This window comes from Cebidichthys violaceus, unplaced genomic scaffold (genome assembly GCF_023349555.1).
Source record: "Cebidichthys violaceus isolate CVI_PGR_0920_01 unplaced genomic scaffold, fCebVio1.0.p SCAF_11, whole genome shotgun sequence".
In the NCBI taxonomy this organism is placed as follows: Eukaryota; Metazoa; Chordata; class Actinopteri; order Perciformes; family Stichaeidae; genus Cebidichthys; species Cebidichthys violaceus.
Genome location: NW_027176274.1, coordinates 15,998,254 through 16,025,470, shown reverse-complemented (window position 1 = coordinate 16,025,470; position 27,217 = coordinate 15,998,254). Strand labels below are relative to the sequence as shown.

Below are 27,217 nucleotides of genomic sequence, written 5' to 3'. Positions count from 1 at the left end.
TTATCAGAGTGCATCTTAGGTCAAGTGAAGCAGTTCAGTGTCAAATTGGAGACAAAACACAGCGCAGGAATAGTTGTATCAAGCAGTACAACCGTACAGTACTGTGTGACAGAGAGGTGACGATTTCCTTCAGGTGGCTGAGAGCCTGGGTATACAATCCATTTCCTCACTCATTGCTTCCGATATTGTATGTAAAGGAAGAGGTGAGTATCCCCGGTTGAAACTGCGCTCCAAATAGGGAATGGGGGGGGGGGGGGGGGGGGGGGGGGGGGCAGGGCTTGGGAGGAGCGTTGTGGTCAGGCGAAAGGGCTGTCTGACTTTAAAATAGAGGCGTCGGCGTCGTGGCAGCCCTTGCCGTTCATGTGTTCTGTGTGGCTGTCGATGCTGTAGCAACCCTGTACCTCTGTGATGGAGGAAGCCGTATAGGAGGCTGAACGCATGGCATCTGAGTGGTTTCCTACGCTGCTTCCAAACTGGATATGATACTGGTTCCAGTGCCTCCTCAAAACCGCTTGGACCTAACCAGAGAAATCACATATCATATATTAATGGGACTGCTAATGAACCATTAGCTAACACACGCTTTATGCATTTAAAGTAAAAGTGCAACATTTAGGGAAATACACTTAATACACGTATTTGCATTTTCTTCAAGAATTAGAAAAGATCAATATGAGTTTCATTTATGTATGTTGTATGGTTCACTGGAGTTAATCAACAAAGCACGTTTCTCTCAATGTTTTTTTTCGTGTTAAATATGGTAAGCTCACACATGTGGTGGTGATGGTGACTTTACACAGCAGAGTAGGTTCCCCTGAATCAAATGACGTATAAGACTGCCTGAATAAGCGCAGAATTGGCAAAAACATAAAACATCTAGGAGTTTCTTTGTCTATAGGCTTTGGATGGTTAATCCATGCACAAAAAGAATTAAACATGTCTTCATCCACTTAGTGTGGATTTAAATTGCGTAGTCACTGGCGAATAACTGCCATGTGGACTTTGGAGAGAACTAGGTTAACAGTTTCCCCTGCAACCAATTTTTGTGTTAAGCTAGGCTCATAGCTTAGCATGTCATGGACAATATTATCCACTCAATCTCAAACAAAGTATTTTTCTCAAAAAGTTATACTTTTCCTTTAAATGATGAATCCCTCGCCACATGTTTGTTTCTCAGAAGAAGTAAGTTTAAATTAACCTCAGGTCATCAACCTCTGTGCTTACATATGGGGCTAGAGCTGAGACAGGGTTAGCCTAGCATAAAAACTGGAAGCAAGAGTTAACAGCTTGCTTGGCTTGGTCCAAGTGGGAAAAGAATTGCTGATTAATTAACAAGCTACATCTCTTCAGTTTAATAGTCCACAAACAGAAATGTAAAAAGAAAATTGTTGGTGTCATAGTAAGCTAGCCAGGTTTGGTAACCACCATACTTGGACAGAGCAAGCAGGCTAGCTGTCTCCCCATGCTTTCAGCATTCATGCTAAGCTTGACTAAATACAAGCTCCGTACTTATTGCACAGACATGAGACTGATATTTATCCTTGTATAATTAGCCCATGTATATATACAAATTATATGAGATAGCCGTAAAGCTCCACTATGTGTTAACCCTTATTAACATGATTCAGTGGCTCTTGCAAGAGATTCACTTCCGGCGAAGACAAGTTATTTTTTAGGCAGACCAATCACCTGAATAATTGATAGCAATCAGTGTACCATCCCTGGCTGTTTTCCAACAGTAAACAATCGTTAGTCCAGACCAAAGCCTTGGAGGACTGAGTTTATCAAGACATTCCGCTTATTCACCATCCTGCTCGGAGGGTCATGCAGAGGAAGCTGACTCGTCTATTCTTCATCACAAAGGGGAAGTGTCGATGAGCGTGTGGATGTGTGCATGCAGGTCTAAAAAAAATAAAATTATACACATAGTGAAAGGGCATAACCCTATCTTACTTCTCCGTTGAAAAAGCAGAAGATGGTGGCCACCAGCAGACCCTGAAATTCATAAAACGAAACGCATGAAGAAGAGAGATGATACACACTGAAATAACTGGTCTTAAGCATCAACAGTCACTTGTTTGTAGGTGATATTTTAAAGCCTAAGCGGCTGTGAATTTAAGAGATTAAACTGAATTAATTTTGAGAGCTGATTGTTGCTCAAGACGTTCTCCAAGCACTGCCCGTGCTGGGACAGCTCGGGATGATCAGATAACGCCTCAACAAACATCCAACTGATTTCATCCCCCTCAGATAATTCATGCCTTCCTTCCTGCTGTTCTTCCCTGCGCTACAACATAAACAAAGCCCGGTCAGAGGCCAACGGGAATGCTCGGCTCTTAATGGAAGTTTAGATGGGGTTTATGTCCGGGCAACAGTTCATATTAGGAAGATACATTTCTCTGGCATTCGAGCAAGGAGCCATTGACATGTAACCACATTTCATAACAAATGGTACACATGTCACCACATTTCATAACAAATGGTACACATGTCACAAGGACAACAGGACTTCATAGAGGGACCCTGCCGTACAGCAGACTGTAAACTTTGAATAGCATTCTAAAAATATTCTCTGGGCATGCATTTAAAGAGCATGACATAATGTACAGCTGTTTATGTGCTTATAAAATGGAAATGTTCGAGGAAGCTGGCGACAATCGCTCAGCCACAATTAAAACACATCCCACAGTCTAGCCGGCTGTTTTGTATGGACAACTCAAACCTTCACGCTGACCACCGTCTCACCTGGTAATGCATTAGTATGTGCATGATGTAGTCGTATATCTCGGAGGACACCCGTCCCTCTGGCTTGTAGGGGAGCAGGACGTACTGGATTCCCAGAAGAGGCACCAGGATGAGGGTGGCCCTCACGGCTTTCATGTACAGACTAGACTCCGCTTGGTGGGTCACCTTCAGCTTGGTGATGAGCACTCGCACAATGTTTAGTAGAAAGAACAAATTGACCTAAGGGTAGTAGCAGCAAAGAGGACATCAGTAAATCGGCATTATATTATGGCCATTAGCTGGTGTCGGCAGGGTAAAGACTTACCCAAGATAGAGTGTAAATTCACCCTAGACAGGTCTTAAAATATGTACCAATAAATAGTAGAAATAAGCCTTGTGCAGCCAGTTAAAAAGGCAGAAAAAAACATGACGGCATTTTATAAATAATAATAAATATATAATAGATTTTGGTACACCTGGCAGACACTGACTCTTACTATTTTGAAATGAAACATAAAATAAAAATCCATTCTGAGCAAAACAACACCAAGACCTTTTTTGGGCCTGAAACACGACCAGAACTGAACATTTAGTCCTGCGTGAATGCCAAGGGACCCGCTTTCTCTGAAGCATGCCCGGCTGTGCTGATTAGGTGAATTCCTAGAATGCAACATAGACCTGGGGACCAGTGGGTGGATCCTCACAGGAGCAGACACATTGATTTCACAAGATAAACGGAATTATGCATGCTACGAAAACATCTCCTGGTTTCAGATCCCCCACAGTGTACACTCAAAAAGAGGGAAACACAGACTCTTTTTTTTTTTTTTTTTTCCATTGCGCAATAATAACAGTTAACCAAGAGAAATACGGAACAAATACGTTATTATTGTGATTGACTTTGCTGTCAGGAAAGAGCCTTACCAAAAGAGCAGCACAGATGGGACCATGGATGATGTAGAGTAGCGATGTTTTGGAGCTAATCCAGCAGCTTCAGTCGAGAAGAGAGGGACAACAGAGATACGTTTACACAACAGTATCAGTGCATCACATGACAGCTGACCCATGATGCAGATCAATGGGTTTAATGAGAAATGAATTAGCATCAACAGCTTAATGGGGGGGATTGATTAAAGAAGCTTTCAGCGAGGTTGAATGATTTGTTGACCTTTGCAAGGTACAGATAAACATCAAACAATCTTTATCATATTTAAAGAATATATTATTATTATTATTATTACTGTGAAATTATGTTGCCCAAATCAGCCGAATCCCTCATTTCTAGAAAGGATTTGTTTTCTTGTATTTTTTATTAAAGTCATATATATTTTATTACATTTGTTTGGCATTCATTTAGTCTATGTTACTATTTATTTTATTATAAGCTATAATATTAACCATAATAGATAATGCACTTGAATGCTTACTTGTCGTTGTAGTAGTAACTTCGAGCAACGGCATGTATGGAAGCCGGAATTAGAGGAAAGCCTGCAAAATAAATAAAAATAAAAGCCTTCAGGTGATTAAACATTAACAAATACAGAGTTATAAATACAAAGAATATACCATTTTTGCTAATAGATCCCACAAAATTCAACACACTGTGCCCTTTGAGCATTGCAGTAACACTTTCTTCAAAGTACACATGTGGTTTGAAATACTGTACTGTATTCAGCCATGAAAAGGTATACCAAACCTTGTTTTCTCTGCGACTAGAACTAGAATTAAGAGACTGGCTTCGACGTCACTCGATAGAATGTGATGGACTTTTCACAGAAGAGAGAGCGACTGCCATTGACACAACACGTTATCCTGACTTACCCCAGCCTAAAAGATAGTACCACATCAGGTGCTGCTTCTCGGCAAACACAGCCACCACGATGAGAGTGTGCAGGTAGATTCCCTCACACAGCATCCAGAAGTAATTGCAGCCAAACAGGTACAGATGAATGAACTGGGACACTTTACAGCTCGTCTGAGGAGGAAAAAAAACGCACACGTAATCCATGTGGCTGCTTAACTCTGCTTCTGCTATTTTCCTTGTGCAGTACTTTCACAGTGATGTGAAATAAATACATTAAAATAAATGGAAATGCACCTTTCACCCTGATTTATGATTAAATATTAAACATAGGATCATAAAAAGGAACAGATCAAAGTAGATAAGTAGAAATATATTATATGAATGCAAAAATTATAATAAAAAATTCTTCATAATAAAAAACTACAACTAAATAGGTAAACTCACTGGATTCCTCTGCACCAGCTCCTGATTGTTTGCCACTGCTGTCAACCAAATGATAGTGATCACAGAGTTCAAAACAAAGGAGAAGAAGAGGTTTTTGTGAAGCGTGATCCTTTGGCAACTTAAACTCCTGCAAGGAGACAAAAGGCGACATTAAATCACAGCGCTATTCATTTATGCAGGCGATATAGGACACATCGGTCCGTAGAGCGAGCCGAGGATGAGGTTTGTTGACTCACTTGAAATGGAAGAATATCCCGAGGGAGACGAAGAGGGAGGTCAGTGACAGGCCATGTCCTATGAGAGCTAAGTAGAAAAGATTCATTGCAGTCTGGATGGAAAAAGAAATAGACCAAGATTAGATTATCTGGATCTCCTAATGACCGTCATGTTGTGAGATGATACTAATGTGCTCTTAAAGAGGACTCATATCCTTTACTCCTACAGAAATGTATGTAAGGATGACATTACAATCATGTTAAAATATCATTTAAGTTCATTAAACGCCATTAGTTACTGACAGATTTTGTTATGGATATTCATGGTCACCAGAGAATAATATAATTATCATGGGGACACCTCATCCTTTCATCAAGTGCCATCCCATTGACCAACATGTCCCACTGTTCAACACTTTGTTCCACACCGAGGTACGATATATACGTCAATGATTGTGGTCTCCAGATGATGAATGTTTTAATTCCCTGACCTTTCTGCAAGCAGCGCCGTGAGGCCAAAAATTCCATCTAGAAGTTATATGTTATAATGAGTATAGATCGCCATTAAAGATTGCGGAGAACCCAGAGGACAAACTCTTTGATTTTGTCTCATTGCTTCAATGACCACGTTTTGTGTTTTTGTTCTCCCTCCCAAACTGCACATTTAAACAATCATTCCAGTACATTTCAGCCAACATGAGCATGACACTTGTGTATAATTGCGTAATAAGGTTAAATGTATGTGTGACAAATGAGTGTCTACTGCCACCACAAATGATGCATGTGATGTGGACATTACCTACAGTAACTGCCCACAGATCTATTAAGAGGTCAGTGCTAACCATGACTCACTTGCTTTTATTTTATATGCATTTAGTGCCGTTTCATAAAGTGACCTACCACTCTGCCTTCATTGGTGTGTTCATTGCAGCGGGTGTAGTTGGTCCATGTCCTGTTGCTCTCTGGATGCAGGAACCAAAGACCACTGTCGGTGCAGATCTTTGTAACCATCTCTGCAGGTCAATAATGATGCAAAGATGAAGACAAACCACCTTCTGAGAGGATATTTCTTGGTATCTATTATTTGCGGCTAAGCAGGTGGAAAACCTAGAGCTAAGTCAAGAAGAAGGTCCCCTTTGGGCACACAACCAAACATTAATACACATGGGACTACAGAGAGCAGTGATTACCGGGACTGAATCTAATTATACATCTGCATATTCTGTTGAAGGATGTGCAGTACTGAAGTTTTTAGCTCAGGATCTTTACTTTTATAAACACAATCATGCATATACACTTCACACATGGAAACGCAATTAATCAATCTTTATAAATGCTTTTTTTTGTTTTTAAATATGTGGATGTTTTTGTATTCAGTCAGAGCAAGTGATGTATTACAACGAGCAAAGTTCATAGCAAGTCACATGTATGGAGTGACCGTTGAACGTTATCTCGTATAATATTGAGTATGACGTTTCAGAACGTTTAAGGGCGGAAGGGTATAACAAACACAAACATACATTGTTACACGCGTTACGTAACATTACTTAAGAAAGTCTGCTAAGTTGTGATTACTGTAGCTACATTGTTACGTTACGTTATATTACAATAACATAAACCATGATTTTTCTTTTTTTTTTCATTGATTTTGCGTAAACCTAACCAATGGTTTCACAACGTTAACCGCGTATCACTGTGCCTTTCTGCAAGCGTGATACGAGGCTGATATGAAACGTATTGAGGAAACATATTTTTGGTTTCGGAAACGTCCACATTCACCGTATCCCGTGGTTTGCTGAAACGTTCGATGCCAACATTTTCTCTGGCGATTAGGTTGAGGAATGTTGTCGTCTGTATTTACTTGTACCCATGAAGACTTATATTTCATGGTCATTTTTTTTCAGCTGTTTATTATCGAATTAAGTAACATCATGGGAAGTGTAGGATCAAGCATTTTTGTACCTTGAGCCAAAGGAAAAGTCAGAATATCTCCGTCTCTGTTGCTTCTATTTTGACTATTATTTCATTGATCTGTCTATGTAAGGTCCCCCAACTTTATGGAAGTGCATAACTAAATTGCTGGAGTAACACTTTAAATTAAAAACCAAACATCCTTGTGGCTACTGTAAGCCACAGATGTTTACCTGAAGGATCAAAATCCTGGAAGTAGTCGGGGCAGTGCTGCTCTGAGTTCACACCCGCCTTGGTGTCGTCCCAACACAGCCAGCCATCCCAAGTGCGATTACACATGGGCTCTAAAACCACAGGAAAGGACCTTTTTCAGATACATATTATCAATAAATATAAGTATAAAATATTTTTTATAATTATTTAGCACAGAAATCATATTACCATTATCCAGACTAATGGACGTTGTCCTACTACACTAAGTCCAAAAAATACTAGTGCAGAACAGTGTATTCTACTCTTGACAGCTGTGAAGTTCAGACACATGAAACATAACGAGCTACCTTCTCTGCCTTGGGTATCGTCCTTCATTATCTTTTGGTAGCACTCAAACTGCGCTGTAACTATCTTGTTCCTGGTAAGTCCTATGTCATGGTAGACGTGGGTTGGGTGCTGCTGCTGGTGGGTTTCATTCACCTCCAGGCTTGCCGTCACAAAAATCTGCAAGGAAGGGGAGACATGGTGAATAAATCTTTTCGGTTCGGATTTCAAACAAAGGACGTTTGCCCAAATAGGTCCTGGCTGGTGTCTCACTGAAGACACATGCATGAGCACCACGGAGCTGCCGCATTCAGCAGAGAAAAATGTTAGTTCAAAGTCTATGACCACCGAGCTTCATTCCAGAAAAAAGTGTTTGCGTGCGAGCACATGTCTGGAGCCAATTTCGGCTCTGTATTCTGACTCTATGGGACAGTCCATTATATCCTACTTAGGATGCCAGGAAAGGGAGTCCAACATACACAAACTTCCATTAAATTCATTTTTGCTTCATGGAAAATATGACATCTTTGCAGGATTATTGCCAAACAGAAAATGTCCAGCTTATTTATCACACGGCAGATACTAACCTGAAGCAGCTTTTTAATCCTTCACAAAATCCCCAACATAAACTGAAACTGACATAAAGAAGTCTAAATAAGTCAAATTAAGTCAGAGTCGAATAGTAACCCCTTCTTATTTCATACAACATACGATTGACTTCAACTATATAATCTACAAAGTTTCTACTACCAAGTATTTGTGTTGCAACCGAATGAGATTCACGTTACGATAAACGTCTCCAAAAATATGACGGTATTACGAAATATCAGTAATGATTAACATGGTATACTGTAATACTGGTATACCAATGCAACTCAACCAAGCATAGACACATTTGATTTATTGACAAAGGTAAATTGATTAAATGCAGTATAATTTGTGCATGCGTGTTTTCCTGATTGCGTGCAGACTGTCCTACCTTTGTTAGATTACACAGCAGCATGAGTGCCACCATCCCACTCCGCACAATGTTATCCATCTTCCTTTTGGCCATGTCAAAGCTGGTTGATGATTTAACAGCTGCAGATCTGGAACGAAGAATAAAATATGAAGCACTGTCATTAAAGCAAAAAAAAAAAAAGGCCACTTCATAACACTCCTTATCTCTCCCACTGTTGATAAGTGTCTCACCCACCGGTTCTAATCCAATGAAATGTTACGTCTGTATTTGCCTTCGCAGACAATTAATCCGGAACCCATTAGGACAGCTCTTAGAGGGCAAAGCCCATACAACAGAGAACATAAGATCACAGCCCACACGCAACTTACTTACAACATACACAGATTTTTCTGGTTGCTGTTTTTGGGCAGTTCTTTTATTTTTATTTTTAAAACAGTCCAGATTGAAGTTGTAAACATAACGTTCAAAATAATCTTAGTGGGAACGACAAGCAGCAAGCGGGTCAGCAAGTTAACATTTTAGAATAATACATTGTATTTGTACAGAGCTTTAAAAGGATACTCAAAGGCACTTTGCATGGAAATAAAAAGAGTAACAGAAAAAGTGAAGACAATTAACAGTGTAAAAGCAACTACAATAATGAAAAGAGGAAGAAGGTGGGGGCTAATGGATCACAGATTAAAAGCATGTTTAAATAGGTGGGTTTTGAGTGCAGTTATGAAAGAGGGGAGTGAAGGAGAATGTCTAAGGTGTTGAGCACAGCTGAGACCTCAAAACCCTGTACTCTCACTGCAGCTGTGTGTGTTTGGCGAGCCATGTCTCCTTTGGACCCTATCATCAGTTCTTAAATGTTTCAGCATTGGTTAGGGGGTGTATTACACATTTCGTTTTTTGTAAAAGGGGACGCTGGTGTCTCATCAAAGCAGAATCCCAGAAAGTAGTTTGGGGCAAAGCCGCAGGCCGCTGGGATTTAATGTCACAGCTGCTGCATAGCAGATGAGACAAAATTCAAATGGAAACATACCCCCCCCCCCCCCCCGGTCATACAAATCTGCTTAGCAAAATGGTGGCACAAAGACCTGTGTGTCACTTATAGTGAAGCATGTTTTTTTTAGATGTTATTTTTTGCCATACATGTATCACAGCACAAGCCAAGAGTTCCATAATGGCAACGAAGGCGTCCAGAAACAGGCAGTAAGCATTGTTAGAATACCTCATTCAAATCACAGGTTCATTGCTTTTAGCAGAAACAGAGAGACAGAAAAAAGAGACAAGGAGGGATGGAGAGACAGAGAGAGAACCTGAACCCGGGATGACATACATGGCCTTCAGGAGTCGATTACATCGCTTTCAGAAGTGAAATTTAATAAAGTCTTTCATACCCCAAAGGAACTAGGTCATGACTTGTATTTGGAACATCTCAAGTCTAATTAAATCTGGTGGAATGGAACAGCTAGACAAACTCTGCAACAGGAAATTAGTAAAATGCATTGAAGAGGAAAACATTCACAAGATGCAGGGCCTAAGCATACAAACATTTGTTTTCTATAACCGATGAGAAATAGTTTTTGTGCCATAAACTGCATTGTTATAATCCTGTGTGACCAATAACTTCAATTTATGAAAACCCTGTATTGTATTAAGTTGTTATGAGTGAAGTTTCACCTCCATGAACTGCCGGCATCTAATGAATCTTTACTGTTAGAAGACAACAACCTTGTCTAGTGTGGTATATTTGATATGATGTATTAATTTCTATACACGCTAACTTATATCCAGAATAACACATGTAGGCAAACAGCAGGGAATTAAGGCCAACACAACTAGGCCTCTGTGCTCTTTAACCTGTTCTGTCCGTTGATGGTCCGTGACAAGATATTTCTCACACATTGGAAGAGCTAACTTAACTTAACTTAATTTCTAACTGCTACTCACTGCCATTTCTCTACTGAATCCTTAATACTGAAACTGTGCATATATAAGTTACAGTACGACATTGTAAATATGTGCTTTCTACCCAGCTGATATGCGCCTATCCCAGATTGTTTGGAAACCTGGAAACATGTATATCAAATGTGTAGATCGGTATTGTTTGGAGCTTTTTTACAGTTAAAATAAAAGCCAAGACTAAAATGTCAGCCCAGTTGCGAGCAAAAAGTAATGTTTGCATCTTATTGGGTTCTGCAAACCACCCATTCACTGAAGGTGAACAAGTGACGTAGTATATGGAGCGACCGTTATTGAAAGTTGCGTGGTATAATATTGAGGACAAAGAGAGGAAAAAGTCCACTTAGGGCGGGTGGGAATGGTGGTGGATGGGTCAAACAAACACAGGACTTTCCCCCAGGACACCGCCGTTTGTGTCCAATGTGAACCAATAGTAAACGTTGAGTTCACACCTCGAAAGTAAGGTAAGAAAGGCAATTAAGGCTTGTTGTTATTTATCAAAGGTTATTATTTCAACATAACCCATGATCTTTTCTGTCACCTTAAAAGGTGTTTTGAAGTGGGGTTGTCTGAGGTACTTATCCATAGTCAGCGTTACAGTAGACGGCGGTTGGCAAAATATTGTAAATATAAAGAACACTTAAACTGATATTGATTTCATTAGGAGGGCTTTTCCTTTAGGTGCTTAAAATACATTTTGTGCTCCCCCCCCCCCCATCCACAGCATCACATTACTTTGCACCCTTGTTGATACTCCTGTCCGCTTCTTCAAACTGGGGGCATGTCGACCTCCGTCTATTGCCCTCACTACGGGTAAGTACCTCGTACAACCCCACTTCAAAACACCCGACCTATCACTTTACCAGGTAGTTTGGTTGCCTAATCCTAACTACGTTTCACAGTGTTAACCATGTGGCATTGTGTGTTTCTGCAAGCGAATACGAGGCTGAGCGTATTCATGAAACACACTTTTGGTTCAGAAACGTCAACATTCGACAAATCCAGAGGTTTGCAGAAACGTACCATGCCAAAAAAAAGTGTCCGATTGACTGGGTTCAAAATGTTTATAAAAAACTTACTTTTTATCTATAAGTAGTTGAACTAAATACTTTTAATGGTACAAATTATGCAATAATAATACAGCTTCAACTTTGCTTGGAGCTTGGATATTTATTGTTTGGTTGCCAGAACACATTTAGTTAGTCTTGCAACACACTGACGAAGGAGGCAAAGCAGGGGGCTGTCGGGCAGCACATCACTGAGAGATTTGACCCAGTTGATTCTTACAAGTCTCCCTGCAGCTCTGTCACCAGAGGGACTGGCCCAGTGCCTCCTCAAGTCTGCTCAGAGTTAAAACGGCATTACCCCGGGGAGAGGAGAAGAGGAGGGGCTTACTGAAAGTGGGATTGTAAAACATTATGCTGATGTGCAAATTAGAAACAGCCAGGAAAAGATCAGCTGCTCTGTCACACATGCACGCGAACACACACACACACACACACACACACACACACACACACACACACACACACACACACACACACACACACACACACACACACACACACACACAGCGCTGTGCTGTGCTTTGCCAAGTTCCCCAGCTGTTTCTTGGCAAAGGCTGTTTTTCTTACATTAGCAGACTGATACAGAGGATATATCTTGTCAGATGGCAGCACTGAACACACGTTGCAGAAAACTTTTCCAATAGTTGCTTAAATGTTACTTATAGCTAGTTGTGATCAGTTTAAAAATTTTCTTTTGGCAATTACTTGTTTTGTTTTTTGGTCATATACATCTAATACTAAAGACGATAGTAGTAGAAAACTAACCTGGCCCCTCCCATTTGTCATGGTGGAAAATTTCCAGCATAACATTTTGTACACTTCATAAAAGGCCTTGTTTATGATGGAAAAAAAGACTACAGTAGGTATTGAACAGCCAATATAGACGATCAAGATGAACTCTATTCGTGTAAATGAACAATAAAACCTTGGGTAAATAATTTCAAGTCTTAAATTATTATTATTTTTTTCTCAAATCTTTCAGAAACCACTTTTCTTCAAACCAAATTACTCTGGTTATAACAGAAATATGGTTTTAATTCTACGTGTCCGAAACCTTTTCTCCCACTGTCATAAAGTATGCACCTAATTTATAATCAACATGTTCACTAGCAACATTCAGTTCCAGTACAGGAAGCAGTGGAATGTCCCAGCCCAGCCATAACAAGCTGTAATCTAACATGACCATAATGTTTTCTTACACCATAATGCTGTATTAAAATGTCTGCCCAGTAGGGGGCAGCGGAACTCCAAAACCAGCCGACAGACATATCATTTCATGATAAAACTGTTATTGCTTATAGTAACATTGACATCCCAATTAACCTCTGCTCCTGGCTACCGGACTAGACCAGCTACTGAACTTTTAGCTCTAGTTTGTTCTCCATGAACTACTGAGAAAAATATGTTGGTCTTAGATTGGTCTGAACATACAATATGTTCTTGATGCATGCATCTTAACAAATGGTAAGACGAACATCTGTCTTGTTATGTAGAGGTTTGTTAGGATAGGATTATTTCGAGGGAAAAAGACTTATCTTCTATTCTACGATTGACAATTATTTTCTACGGTAGTCTGAAGTCAAATACTATTTTAATATCTGAAGTTGTATATCACAAAAAAACTCATCAATTGTGTAATAGCTAGTCACACACAAGCTAATGGTAATCAAAATGTCACCCGGAACTGTTTTCTACCACGATGCAGATGTACAGTAGACACCCATCAGTAGCAATGTTTTGGAGTAAATATGAAGAAAAGAGTGAACAGATAAATGAATGATGGTCCACAAAACCAAAAAAACCCGAAAATATCTCCTAAAAAAACCCCATATACTTCATGAAAACCTTACTAATTTCAACTCAAAGCTAAGAGAGCAAACCTCTACAGAGGCACAACACTTGATTATTGATCTGTTTGGGTCAACTTCATCCAACCGCAAACCGGTGACAACTGTGGGTGGTCCACTATTATCTCTAGTACGTCAAGAGTGGTTCGCAGAAGTGGTTAGTCATGTACTCTTTGCACAAGAGCTGACATCACCTACATCTGCCAGCACGCAGAAAGATACCTGGAAAAACAACCCATGCATAACAGCTGCTGTCTTCTCGCCCAGTGCCAGAGCTCAGCCTGTACTTATCAACTCCCACTGTCCCCGCGGGGACGTTGTGCTGTGCTGTAAACATCCTTCTGCCCTCACAGGATGTTTGGCGCCTCGTACTCCAAGTTCAGTGGCATTCGGATTGTCCATTAGGCTGGTGAGGGGCAACAACATCGTTACTGCTGCCCTATTCTATAGCTGGAAACGGGCTTAACTAGAGAGGGGAGTAACCATGAGAACTGATGAAGACCTTTCATGCAGAGGCACTTAATATGAGAATAGTGTGCTGTTTTTGTTTTTTTGTCCTATGTCTCTGTAATTTTTGTTCACGTTGTCAGTTTTACTTCCCACCAAGCAATTGTATTCTCATACAACGATTAGTATGACATCTTACGAAAAAAGTTAGTCCTAGGAATGTTTAGCAACAATTTCCACTCATTACATGCATACAGTCTTTTGAAAATGAACTTCCGTCTTTACAGGAATGAACTTAGTTAGGTTTATGCAACAAAACTACTTAGTTAGGTTTAGGAAAAGATTGTGGTTTGGGTTTAAATAACTACATAAGTTACATTACTTAAGTACGGATGTTACGTGACAAAAAATGAAACGTTGAAAAGACGTTTTTTTTTGTTTGACCCATCCACCTCCTCCTCCACCACCCACCATGAGTGGGTCTTTTCTGTCTTTACACTTCCCAGTTCATGGTTATGTGGACTACATACAATTATTACATTCAAATTGATTTTGTGGGATATCTATGAAACACAGTGCATTCATTTTTTCGTAGGTGTTACCAATCCTGCACCAAGACATATTCCTGTTCATTTGTTGCATGTGGCAAATGACGTGACCCGGATTCTTGAAGGAGTTTGTGAAGTAAATATAGATTGTGTGGTAATTCTTCTTCTAGGGTGGTATTAAACAGGCTTAATGGTCCATAATCCAGTAATAGTATTTGTGTAGGCCGCCTCTCGCAATTTAATTACCAAAAAAAAAAGAATGACACTATAAAGAGATATTTTCCCTTTCACCAAAAGCCGAGACAATCCCAACTGATCCAGCCGGCTTTCCGATGCACCGAGCAGCATCTGGTGAGAAGGCAAAAATAAACACTGCCCTGTTGCACTGCAATGCTGGCTTGAAACTGTTATCAATCTATGAAAGCCAAACACAAAACTGGTGACTGGGGTAACTATCTTGTGCTGTATGAAGAAGAAAATACCCAGCATGGGGCAGTTCTGCTCTCTGAATCTAATTTCAAATAACCTGCAGTCTTATATCATTTCGATAAACAGTGGGAGTCAGGAAACCTCTGGTTCTGGGTCATGTTCCAAGCACAGTTAGATTTATATAAGCATATAAATAGAGCGTATAGCATTTGTATCAGACTGCACCTCAAAAAAAGAGTTCATATCTTGATTCCTTTGGTAAGAAATGCAAACATGTTATCATCATCTGTATATTTGGCCTTTATGGGCAAAATTGCAATTATTGTTTTTAAATTTGGGGTTAATTTGGACACATAGCCGTAAACCTAAACTACATGGTATTGAGGTTGTTTCATTTTATTCTCAATAACGCTGCCTCAGAAATAATATTAATATTGAATCTGTCAATATCCTTATCAAGATTGTTTGTTGAGGTTATGCGTTCATGTTCAAAATCTGTAAAACTCCCAAATGTCAATACCAGTAGCTGCCTCAAAAAAAAGAAAAAGAAAAAGGGAGAGCCCTCACACAGTCGTTCAGCAGATGGGAAACTATCCAGTACCTGAGGTCTACAGCTGGTGAATGAATGGAAGGGGAATAATATCTTGGCAAGTTCATCTGGAGCATTTGTTGATGTTGAAGGTCACGTTCTAACCAAGACCAAGCATGACAGCCACGACATATATCTTTGAATTCATGCTGAAGGATGTAAAAAAAAAAAAACCCGCTCAACTGTACTGATAACTTTGGCAGTATTATAATATAAGATACTTCAACATTCTCTGTATGGGCCAAACTGATGTTGGAAGCAAAAAGAAAGTGTTCCATCATGACGTGTTTACTGACGTCTCCAGTTTCGCTACATGCAACACGTGTCCCGAGTCTGTGTCTTTATCAGCTCGGCTTACGTTACCTCAGCATCAAACACGCGCTGGGAAACAGCTTGTGCTTCCATATGTTTGCTTTTTCTAAATCAGATGCAGATAATGGACAGCTAAACTCCACTCTGTCAATGCTCTTATGATTTCCTTGCATGTATATTTATTAAATTCCATGTGTTATTTATCACTGATTATGTGATCAAATGTTATACCTGTAATCAACCTCTTTTGTTTTACAAAAATGACCCAAAAATGTGTGCGTGATCCTGACAAGGAAGTCTTGACATGGACAGGGAGGAAGGAACGAGCTCAGTGTCCAGCCAGTTTGGTCTCCCGCTGTTTTCTGTCATTTTGTGAGCACAATGAGAGCTGATGCTTAAATAGAGTGGACCAAAGAAGGTCCATGAAACAGGAAGCTCTCAGAAGGCCCCATAGCTGTCTTCAGTAGATACCGGGCACGCAATTACGAGGAACAGCAGGAGAAGCTTTTAAGATAGTCGTGGAAACACGGTCCCTTCTGAGAACTTCCTGTCTCAATCAACAAGACCAAACCCACTCTAATCCCATGTAGGTCCCCAGTGGGTAAGCCCTTGCAGGGCTCAAAGCAGTTTTGGTCTTTTGGGACCCCAGGTTTTCTGTGGGGAACACACATAAAATCGAAACGGAAACTTTTTTTTTGTATTATTATTATTATCATGAAGGTCTACATGTGCATTCTGCATCAAATCAGATGTCTTCAACATTTTGTTTTAAAAAGTTTCTAAAAACAAAATTGTGTTGGACAGTAAACCGCATTCTGTCTTTCTTTGTCACAGACTTAATAACTCAATTCAAGATTCAAGAATAGAACTGCTATGTATTGTGAAGTGACACATATTTTGGTCACAAGTGAGTGTTCACATAGTACACTTTCTTGGGCATTTGTGGGAAACTTCCCATAAAGAAACTTTTTTTTTTTTTTTATGTAACATTAATTTCAGCCCCTGAAATTTAGACACGGCTTTGGTGTACTTAAATACTAAAGGCTTTTTCCCAATTGTTCAGTTTCTACCTTTCGCTCTAATACATTGACCATTGATATGTGTTTATTAACTTCACACGTAATTAAACAGTGTCTGTATCATAATTCACTATTCCCAGAAATTAAATGATCTGTAATATGTTGAAATGACAAAAAAGTGATAAATCAAATCTTGCTATAGTGGAGAATTCCCATGGGATCAGCTGAACATTTAGATAATCTCTCTCATGTGACTGAAAAAAAAAGTCGCATTTAGAATTTAATGTTTAAGCCACTGATCTTACCAAACCCAGGACATGAGAGCAAACCTCATGCAAACCTCCATGTTGCTGAAGGCACCTCCAGATGTCTGGGAAAACAATAACAATCCCACACAGATGTGAGGGAGGAGACCTCTTTGTTTCATAAAAAGCCTTCCTTAACTCTCAGTCCACCCGCCCTGACTGATGCACGCAATATTGTTTGCATTACCATGGCGAGAGGGAGGTCGCGCTCTAGCTCAGACAACAACCCGGATGCCGAAGTATTCTTGTCATTGCTTTCACGCCCTTGTTGCCAGCATGCCAGCGTTCTCAAGGCAAGCACATGGATCTACTTACAACTACGGTGCTGAAAAGAGGAAAAGATTGCATTTGTAATATCTACTTCATGGGGGAAATACGAAAAGGAGAGGGCTCACTGCTGGTGCTAAATATTGTTGGATGAGGTCAGATGTTAGATACGCAACCAATCACTTTGGTCATCCAAGCCCTCGTGGCAGTATGGGTACAGTAAAGGACAGCTGATGCAGCACAGTATCCCAAGGAATTATGAATATTCAAAGATTATGTCCCACACAATCTTCTCCCAGGGCCAATGTTCAGTGCAGAACATAGTGTGTTCTTTTTATAGAATGACAGATAGTCCATGTGTGGGAGTTCTTGTCCCTTTATAAACCACTGGTCTGCACTCACAGGGCGTCAAATACCAACGCCTGGGCAGTGGCCCTTGGCATCTTGACACCGACGCAGAAGGCAAACTTTAGCCTCTGTATGAGACACACCAGACTTTCAACTACCTCTAATATGAACCCATCCGCGCCATCATTAGATGCTCGGAGTAACGGGAGTAGTATTCACAGTGAGATGTCTGCTAAATGGTGGACGGGAGTCGCGGTGAATGGGTCAAACACATGACTTTTACTCAGGGAACAGGCTTTTAACGTTACGTCAGGTGACGCTGCGCCACTTAGTCACGTGACTTTATGACCGTGGCTTACGCTGCATTACAAGCGGATGTATTTTTAAACCAAACCATTATGGCAAAAATTGTTCTGTTGCCTAAACCTAACTGCCAACCTTAACCACCTGTTGCAATGTTAACTGCCACCGTTTCACAAAGCCAACGGGGAGAGCAGAATTTTCAAGCCGGAAACTTTCCGCAAAACTGAGAAGAACTGCAGAGTTTATCATTATTCATCACTACCAGTGACTCCTTTCACGTGACACCTCATTTAAGTCATGGTCAGTATACGTATTATTAGTGCAGCTTTAAAACTATCGTTGACTGGTCACATTTTGACCAAATTAATCTGAATATCTTACTGCCAGGCTGTTATATAGTCTCTTGCATGTCAACGATTTATATCAGCCAATAAATAAATATTTTGGCAACATTTAACAGTGAGAGCTTAGTCTATGAAGAGTTCTTGCCAAGTTTGGTAGAATATAGGGCAACACTGAATGAGAAAAAATAAGAGGGGAAAATGGCTGCTGTAAGTAGTACTCCTATTAAACAGAGTACAAAGTGTCATGTACGTCCTATAGGCTATGGTTTACCATCCTTATTACCACATAGAGTATGATTAAGATGGGCAAAAATATCACAAAGCTGCTCTTTCAAACATCAGAAATAGGCAGTAACACAGGTGAGTCATACTGTGCTGGATGTCGAGTATGTGTGAGCTTTAAAAGAGGTATTTTAATGCCAGTTTTGAAAACTAACAAAGTCCCAATGATGCCAAATACTCAGTGCCTGGGCTCTTCAGTCGGTACATGAGTCACAAGAAATACAGTATGGGGAAGAGTGTGGAAACCTGCCAAACACAGCAGCATTATCAAAGAGCAAACAGCAGATAGATGCGTTATTGTGTCAGGATGACTGCTTACCATCACAATGTCCTCAAAACTGAAGACGTATTAACATAACACCTGCTGCCAGTCCTGTTGCCGCATGATTGTTCCATCATCCAAACTAATCAAAAGGAGTCCCGGTAAAGCCAAACTATTGGCTCAAGCCCTGTTTTTCTTCATTCTGCTTCCATGCAAATAACTTTTAAAAACTCTCTTCCTGGGAAATAAACACATTGCTTTCTTGCTGAGAGTGAAATGAGAGAATTGATACCACTCTCAGGCATGAATTCACCAAAACATGGACTACTTCTGTAAGTACATGTTGATAATAATATTTCTGTACTTTTACTTAAGTAACTTATTAAATGCAGGACTTTAACTTTGTTTTCATTGTGGCATGTGTACTGAAATAAAGCTCACTAACACTTGTCATCTAGCTTTCAGCAAGAAAGCGTATTTCCAAATCCAATCGCTGAACACGCTTAACTGCCTGTCAACAGGCATCCCATTAGTTGCTGAAAAGAAAACATTACATTTCCCCTCTGAATCTGAATACCATTCAATACCACGCCATCATTATGTGAACGGAGGTTAAGAGTACTAAGTTCTTACCATTGAAAAGGGATCCTATTCCACAGGCCTGTAGTCTACGCAAAGGAAAAAAATACTATAAATACCTTGATTAAAATACACTGGTTCAAAATAACCCAGGCTCCATAGTACACTTCACCTGCATAGCTGCTAGTAATTCTCCTTGGTCTTAATGCAAATGTTTTGCTGCAGCTATAGGGCTTCCAGGCTGTGTTTAAAATAGCCTACCCTGCTGAGCATGTGCTCACTGTTTCCCCAAAGGCTTACAGTACAGTCTGGTGGGAAAGTGTGGCTAATTCCACCAATTCTTTCCACTTACATGGAGCCACAGTTTCACAGGTCACTAGATTTTCTTTGTAGAGTGCTTTAAGTGCACTGACAGGCTGACGGCTTTACACAACAGTTTATGCCGTCCTGATTTTTGTTCCTTCCTGTTTGATATATCTGCATCCTAACTGGTTATTGCTGTTGACAGATTTTAGTTTCATGGCTGAGTTCGTTGCAGCAATTAGTGGTCATTGAACTGGCATACATCCGAAAGGGATTATCAGGCAAAACACTGCCCTGAGAGTTTAAAGGGTGATGAATTTGATATTCAGAGTATTCGGCAGCACACAACTATTTGCTGTGAAAGGATATAGTTGAGTAATGTCTACCTGAGCAGAGAGTGAAGTCCCTCTCCTTCAGTGATCGTTGTAATCCGAGCTGGCCGCTCGTGCTTTTAGTGCATGTGAGCGCGCCCCAATGGCTAACTCATGGCCGCCGCTCTGCACTGTGCTCACACAGCTGTTACAGCTGATAATGGCGTTGTTCTCCGTGGAGGCATAGAACCCCCACCCTCAAATTCGCCCTCAGGTAAACACCGTTAGCTCTGCCGGCACTTTTGCCGTTGTTTGCGCTGTTGTCGCTGTTAGCACCATTAGCTGACAAAACATCGGCTCAACCGTCGCAACATTGAGAGCCAATAAGAGGCAGTAGAAATGCTCCCAATCCTTTAAATGGGTGTGTGCATGTTCTTTCAGATTTAATTAGGGGAAGGGAAATGGTTCCTTCTATCAGTGGGTTTCATCAACATTGTTTCAGCTTAATGTTTTTTTCCTTCTTTCCGTGGAAGGCAAGTCAAGGCAAGTTTATTTGTATAGCACATTTCAACAACAAGGCAATTCAAAGTGCTTCACATAAAACCATTAAAAGCATCAAAACATAATGCAAAAGAAAATGAGATTTAAAAACAATTAAAAACATTCATTGAAACATTAAAAACAGTCATTAAAACACTAAAAAGCTAAAAACAGAATAATAGTTGCAGTGCAGTTTAAGAAATAAAATACAGTAGTAAAATGCAGAAATTGAGTAATATCCTTGAATGTGGTTCAATCAAAGGCAGCAGCAAACAGAAACGTCTTCAGTCTGGATTTAAAGGAGCTGAGGGTCTCAGCAGACCTGCAGCTTTCTGGGACTTTGTTCCAGATATGTGGAGCAGAAGAACTGAACGCTGCGTCTCCATGTTTAGTTCTGACTCTGGGAACAGAAAGTAGATCGGTCCCAGACAACCTAAGGGGTCGGGATGGTTCATAGGATAGCAGCAGATCAGAGATGTATTTTGGCCTTAAACCATTCAGTGCTTTATAAACCAACAGCAGGATTTTAAAGTCAATTTTTTGTTGGACAGGAAGCCAGTGCAAAGACCTCAGAACTGGAGTGATGTGATCCACTTTCTTGGTCTTAGTGAGGACTCATGCTGCAGCGTTCTGAATCAGCTGCAGCTTTCTGGTTGACTTTTTACAGAGACATGTGAACACACCGTTACAGTAGTCCAGTCTACTGTAGATAATTGCATGGGCAAGTCATGGAAACATTCTAAACCCAGAAATGTGCCCTTTGGGATCTTTACGCAAGCTAATGAAGCACCACTCACCAATGTTAAGGGTCATTCTATCCATCTGAACATTCCCATAGCTCCATACTGCACTTGCATTCTGTGTTAGTGAAAGGAATTCTCAAATTCCCATGGCAAGATATGTGAAATGCTTTGTTAACACACAGACACAAACAAGAACACTTTATGCTTTGAAAAGGTTTAGGTCAAAGTATGATCGCACCTCTTTTAGCATTTATTGGAGTCTCAACTCAAACAGTGAGAGGCTGTGTGTGTGTGTGTGGTTTCCTTCTGGTATTCCCACGACAAAAATAACTCAGGACCTCGGTCAGCTTCACAGTGTTTTAAGACGGCCCAGAGGAATATCCTCCATGTGCTTGCTGCGGGCCCTAGACTTGACCTCCAGGGGAGCTACTCACGTCATTCCTAACAGGCTCAAGTTGCTCTGTATGCCGTGGGTTTGTGTTACAGAAACATTTAACTGCTTCCATGAGTGAGATACTGTGAAAATAGCCTGGAATATTGTATGTGGGTTATTGGAAAAATCTGAATTGGGAAATCTGTTGATAATAACCACCTATGTCAAAATACAGTAGCAGCCATAACACAAGTGCCACCACTCACAGCGGGCTTCTTCTTAGCCAATGAAACAAGGACGATTGTGAAACAGACATTTTGCAGGTGGGCTTGTTAGGTAAGAATATGAAACAGCATCATAATTATTGAATAGCTAGAAAAGCTTAGATGTATGAGTAAGTAAAGTCCAACTGAAATCATAATCAGTCATTCCCTTTTTTTAAATATTTATTTATTTTTCTTTTCTTGTCAGTTACTAAAGGGGAGTGTCTGTGTCTGTATTTGATTGACAACAACTGGCAGACTGAGCTCCGGCAAGGTGATGCAAACATAAAGCAAACCAACTGACACTGCAGCTAACAGGCCACATAAAGACACTGTTTCATTAATGGTTCTGGTGAGGACTGTAAACTGACCAAAAATAACATTTACAGGGATGGCTTTGATCTGTTTAACATACTGCGGCACACTTGCTAATTAGCCAACTAGCCTGGAAAGTGGCATTAGTGGCCAGCAGCTTTGGGCCGCGTAAAGGGTGACAGAGACCGTTACAAAGCCCGGGTAGACAGCTGAACTGAAGATAAGAGCGTATCTTTCCATTAGGCGGGCGTGAGGCAGACAACTGACAAAAACAACTGACTATTCTCCTGTGTCGGAACACCGTTGGTCTACTGTGTACCAATGATAGGACTCCAAAACTGAGTTTTTCCCCAGGAGAGATTTGATTTACAGAGAAGAGGGGTAAGTTTTAGCAGACTTTAAACAGCTAATATATGCCCCTTACCCCCTGTTCAAATGAGTGCAATGACAATGCATTCAAAAACAAATTTGATATATTGTATTACAAGCTTGGGAATTTCCAAAAATAACCTTAACCCTAAAATAGCCCACAAGGCAGTCACAATTGAGTATTAATCCAGCTCACTCTATGAGTTGGGATAACGACCAGTATAAAGAGCATGGACAGTAATACACTGTGGTTTTAAAGAGGAACAAACTAATTTGGGACTTTTATAAACCTTGGAAACCAATTAACTGCTGAGTTTTTTGGCACAGCTTACGGCAGCCCGACTTTGACAATAATAATAGTCACATTTTCACAGTAGAGTAAGTTAGCTAATCGGGGATCCGACAGAAATGTCTGCTGCAGACATTTGCTCACAGCAGCAGAAAATAAGAGGAGAAAGAGAGCAAGAGAGTTACTGGCTGGTAACAAAAAGGTATTTGGGTTACAAGAACTAAAAAGAGGAGCTTCGCTAGTTTGCCAATACTCCTCAGTACCTTTCTGGCAGGAAGCATTCAAACAGCAACATGTGCACATAACGCGACAGCAATACAGTGCAGCAGGTTCACTTTTGGAAGGCAAACAGAGAGACACACAGAGCTTCCCAGGGACTGTTTCCTCTATTCTGTACATGCCAGAAGCCCCCTGTCAGCCAATATATCAGTAAGCCTGTGTCACTGACTGTTTACCTCACACCAACACGATACACGCTTAGAAACCACACAGCCTCTTTCCACCATCCTCAAAGAACTGCGGCTCACACTGCCAGCCACTGCACACAGACAAAGCTCCCCCGATGCTGCTTCCGAAGACATTAGCCCATGACGGTTCTCATCGGGCACTTTGTGTGCTGAAATTAAATTGGAGAGGGAAAAAAAAAAAAAAAAAAAGACCCTCCATAATGTATGAGCGGAAGAATTACCTCAAAAGGTTTCACATCCCCGAAACTGAATCCAGAACCCGAGGAGAGCGCTCTGAGACTGGTGCATATGTGCATCATGGTGCTTTTGTGTAATGCGATATCTTCGGCCTGGGGAAAGCAGACAGGAAAAAAAACAAACATATGTATACTCGGGCCGCTGATTTGATCCGGGCTGAAAAAAAAACACAATGAAGACTTGAAACTTGAAGAAGTTTAAAAAGGACAATAAAAGACGCTGGAAGGATATGGAGTTGGCATTCACATGTGAGAGCTCTTACAGTGTCCCCAGGGAGCATGGGAGGTAAATCAATACGATGCAGACTGCAGAAGTCCAGTGTGCCATGGTGATTTATGAGGGGTTAAGTTTTAGGAGAACCGTCATTACTCTTGCGACTGTGAATCGAGGGGCCTTTGCACTCATCGGACTTGGCTGCCAGTAGTGTTTTTATACCCCTCATAATAGCATCAGTTAAACATGCGCAGCATACGCAATCACTGCAAACTCCCAGCCATTCTATTATCACAACAACTTCTCCTAAATGGAAGGAGGAAAGAAAACCAACCCCTTTGCTGATTGACTGCAAAAAGGAATCCTAAATTCAACCCCCGATGCCCCACCCAGCTACTATGACAGTGTCAGCTACAGTGTGAATGAGATTCCACTGGCACAACCTCCCAAATGCCATCGCTTTAGGGAAGAGAGCCACCGTACCATGGAGATGGCAAAGGGCTTTGGGAGCTATGTGGCCGAGACCTTTACATTTAATAGCTGTTTTCTGGACTCGGGCAGTAAATACACGGCATGACGGTTTGGGGGTTGAGTCTGCTGGGTTGCATGACATTCTCACTGCACAATCAGCTCGTGTATTTAGTGTAGGCCAGGGCGATTGGAGGACTCCAGAGCAAAGGGGCCTCTCGGACTCATCTGACGACGCTGCCAACTGGCAGCTTTGACGCGTCCGCTGTCCAAAGTGTCCTGACCGGCTGACATGCATGGACAGTGAATTAAAAAAAAATAATCTAAGCTAAGTTTTTCTTAGTGTGTCCTTTAACAACTTATAAATTACAATCAAGCGTAATAATTCATGTGAAATGTTTTACATCTATTCACTGGCAACATTTTGTGTCAGTGAAGCGGCACCACATTCATTTTGCATTGAGAGAAGTAAAGCTGTGTAGTAGTGGTCCCTAACATGTGTTCATACTGTGAGGAGGGGGCATGCAATGCTTCACCAGACTGGGAAAGCAGAAAAAAATATATATTTTTGCTGCACAAAATTTAGATCATTTTTATCAGACTTTCTTGTAACATCAGTATTTTTTTCTTGTGAATGGCTGGATAATTGTATTTCTTCAAGCCTCTGGTTAAACGGCTCACAGCTCGTTCACATATTTAACTAGTGATGGAGGAAACAGTTAGACGCTGCTTCGCTTTAAAAAGGTCCTTGAAACCTATTTTCTCAACCAGCTTCTCACTATGAGTGACGGTTTACCACACGAGCGCAAAATAAATCTGCCAAAGTCACGTGGGAGACTTCTGAACTTGTGTCTCTGTTGTTTTCTTCTCACTAGTTTGAAGATCAAAATTGAATCAAGATGCAATGACATTTGTGTGGCCGCCTGCTTTGAAGCCAGGCTCCTGTCAATCAAATCCGACCCACACCCACACAATCTCGATGAAGCAGACGAGCACACTGGAGGTTTTTAAGAGTTATACTCTTAAAAATTGACAGTGACTTTTACTTTGATGGTTGTTTATTTTATAAATATTTCCAATGAAAACCTAAGTTTCAAGAGCCCAACAGTTTTCTTTCTCAATATTTTACAATGAACACAATCTTTGCTTATGTTAGTGCTCCCAGGACTTTGAGGTTACTTATTGTTGGGTTAACATTTTGAAAACTTTAAACTTTTAAAAAGGCAAAGCAGCGTATAAAAGCAGCACATGTTGACTGGAATAATCAGATTTTTGATAATTGCCGTTCTCCCATTCATCAAAACAGAAGCGCTTAATCAAACGACACCATTTGGGAACACTGCCCATATGTCATTGCAAAACCCATGAGAAGTCTGCAGGTCAGCTTGCAGCAGTATCACATTTGACCTGTTGACAGAAAGAAAAAAAAGAAAAAAGTTCACTGGCTCCACAAACTTGGCTGTGAACAACCAATCTGCTTCTGCTCTGAGCGCTGCCCCTGCATGCTCTGCCACCTCCCTTGTAGTGACTCCAGTGCATCTTTCATCAGCGCAGTGGTGACCACCGTCATCATATCCTCCTCTTCCTACACATCTTCTTTTTTTTTTTTTTTTTTTTTACTGTCCAGCCCACAAACTTCCAGCATGTCCAAATCTGCTGCTTATGTAACCATGCAGATGATATAGCAACCAGTGGCCACCGCTGACATCAAAGCTCCCCGTTGATGAATGGAGCTGAATCACCGTTGCATTCCTGTTCAAACAATCTGAAAAGGCCTGCGTGCGTGTGTGTGTGTGTGTGTGTGTGTGTGTGTGTGTGTGTGTGTGTGTGTGTGTGTGTGTGTGTGTGTGTGTGTGTGTATATGTGTGTGTCATCCCTTGATATTGATTACTTAATCTACTGAATGGATAATTCGAGTATATTGTACAGGAGCAATCCGTGGCTGTATATGGCCGAGCCAGGCATGCATGCATGCATGCAAGCCGATATTCAAACTGATCCTTTGAGTTTATGTGCCAATAGAATCAGAGCGGTTAGACTTTAAACAGCTTTTACGCGTTTCCATATAAACTACTGTAGGCTACAGTGTCCGCGTGCGTAAACCCCCTATACATCACTCGACGTACAATCAGACACGTTGTGCATAAAAAAGCTCCATAATGCAGGTAAGGGTAGCTTGGAATATCTGATTTTATCTTAATGGCACTATGCATTATATATTTCATATACGCGTGATCACGCACGACGCGCTTGGATGGCGTCCACAACCCCTATAAAAGAAATGACCGCTGTTTCACTATATTCTCCCATCACATCTACGGTTCTCACGCGCAGCTCTTGACAAAAGGGCAACGAAGCTTAACTGGACCCGGTTACTGACGCTCGCGCTGCTGTCCCGACGTTTCTAATGGATTGAGGACACCGCAGCAATATTCCTGTTAATGCACATGCCCCGAGCCTAATCCATGCAGATATACAGTTAAATGACCTCCGTACACACACACACACACACACACACACACACACACACACACACACACACACACACACACACACACACAGCGATTAACAAATTGCACTGTCAACTCTGCGTTAAATCCGCTCCGACGTTACCGCCGAGCTCAAATTGCCCAGTAAACATGGAAGTTAACACAGCGCATCGCACACAATTCACAGTTCCCATTTCGGCGAGTCCTACCGGAGAATTAAAAATCCAACAGCAGCGCAAAGGTGGTGGTGGTGGTGGTTGTGGGGTGTTCGAGCTGGAATAGACTCTCTCAAGGCTTGGGTCTTCTGTCTTGGGCGCAGAGCACCAGACGCTGCGGATCTCCGGCG

The 27,217-nt window shown here is 41.0% G+C and overlaps 1 protein-coding gene across 2 annotated transcripts; it reads right to left on the bottom strand.

The window, feature by feature from the left end:
• Window positions 1–266: 266 nt before the first annotated feature.
• calcrla (calcitonin receptor-like a) lies at window positions 267–27,217 on the bottom strand. Of its 2 annotated transcripts, XM_068705143.1 has the most exons (14): window positions 27,081–27,217; window positions 23,686–23,793; window positions 8,615–8,723; window positions 7,659–7,815; window positions 7,332–7,442; window positions 6,088–6,200; window positions 5,209–5,300; window positions 4,973–5,099; window positions 4,546–4,699; window positions 4,152–4,212; window positions 3,649–3,715; window positions 2,746–2,964; window positions 1,954–1,995; window positions 267–518 (listed from the first exon to the last, which is right to left on the bottom strand). In XM_068705143.1, the coding sequence occupies exons 3-14, from the start codon at window positions 8,687–8,689 to the stop codon at window positions 297–299; spliced, it is 1,440 nt and encodes a 479-aa protein (XP_068561244.1). In that variant the 5' UTR covers window positions 8,690–8,723; window positions 23,686–23,793; window positions 27,081–27,217; the 3' UTR covers window positions 267–296. The 2 variants fall into 2 exon arrangements, with proteins under 2 accessions (XP_068561244.1, XP_068561243.1); XM_068705142.1 differs by lacking the exon at window positions 23,686–23,793.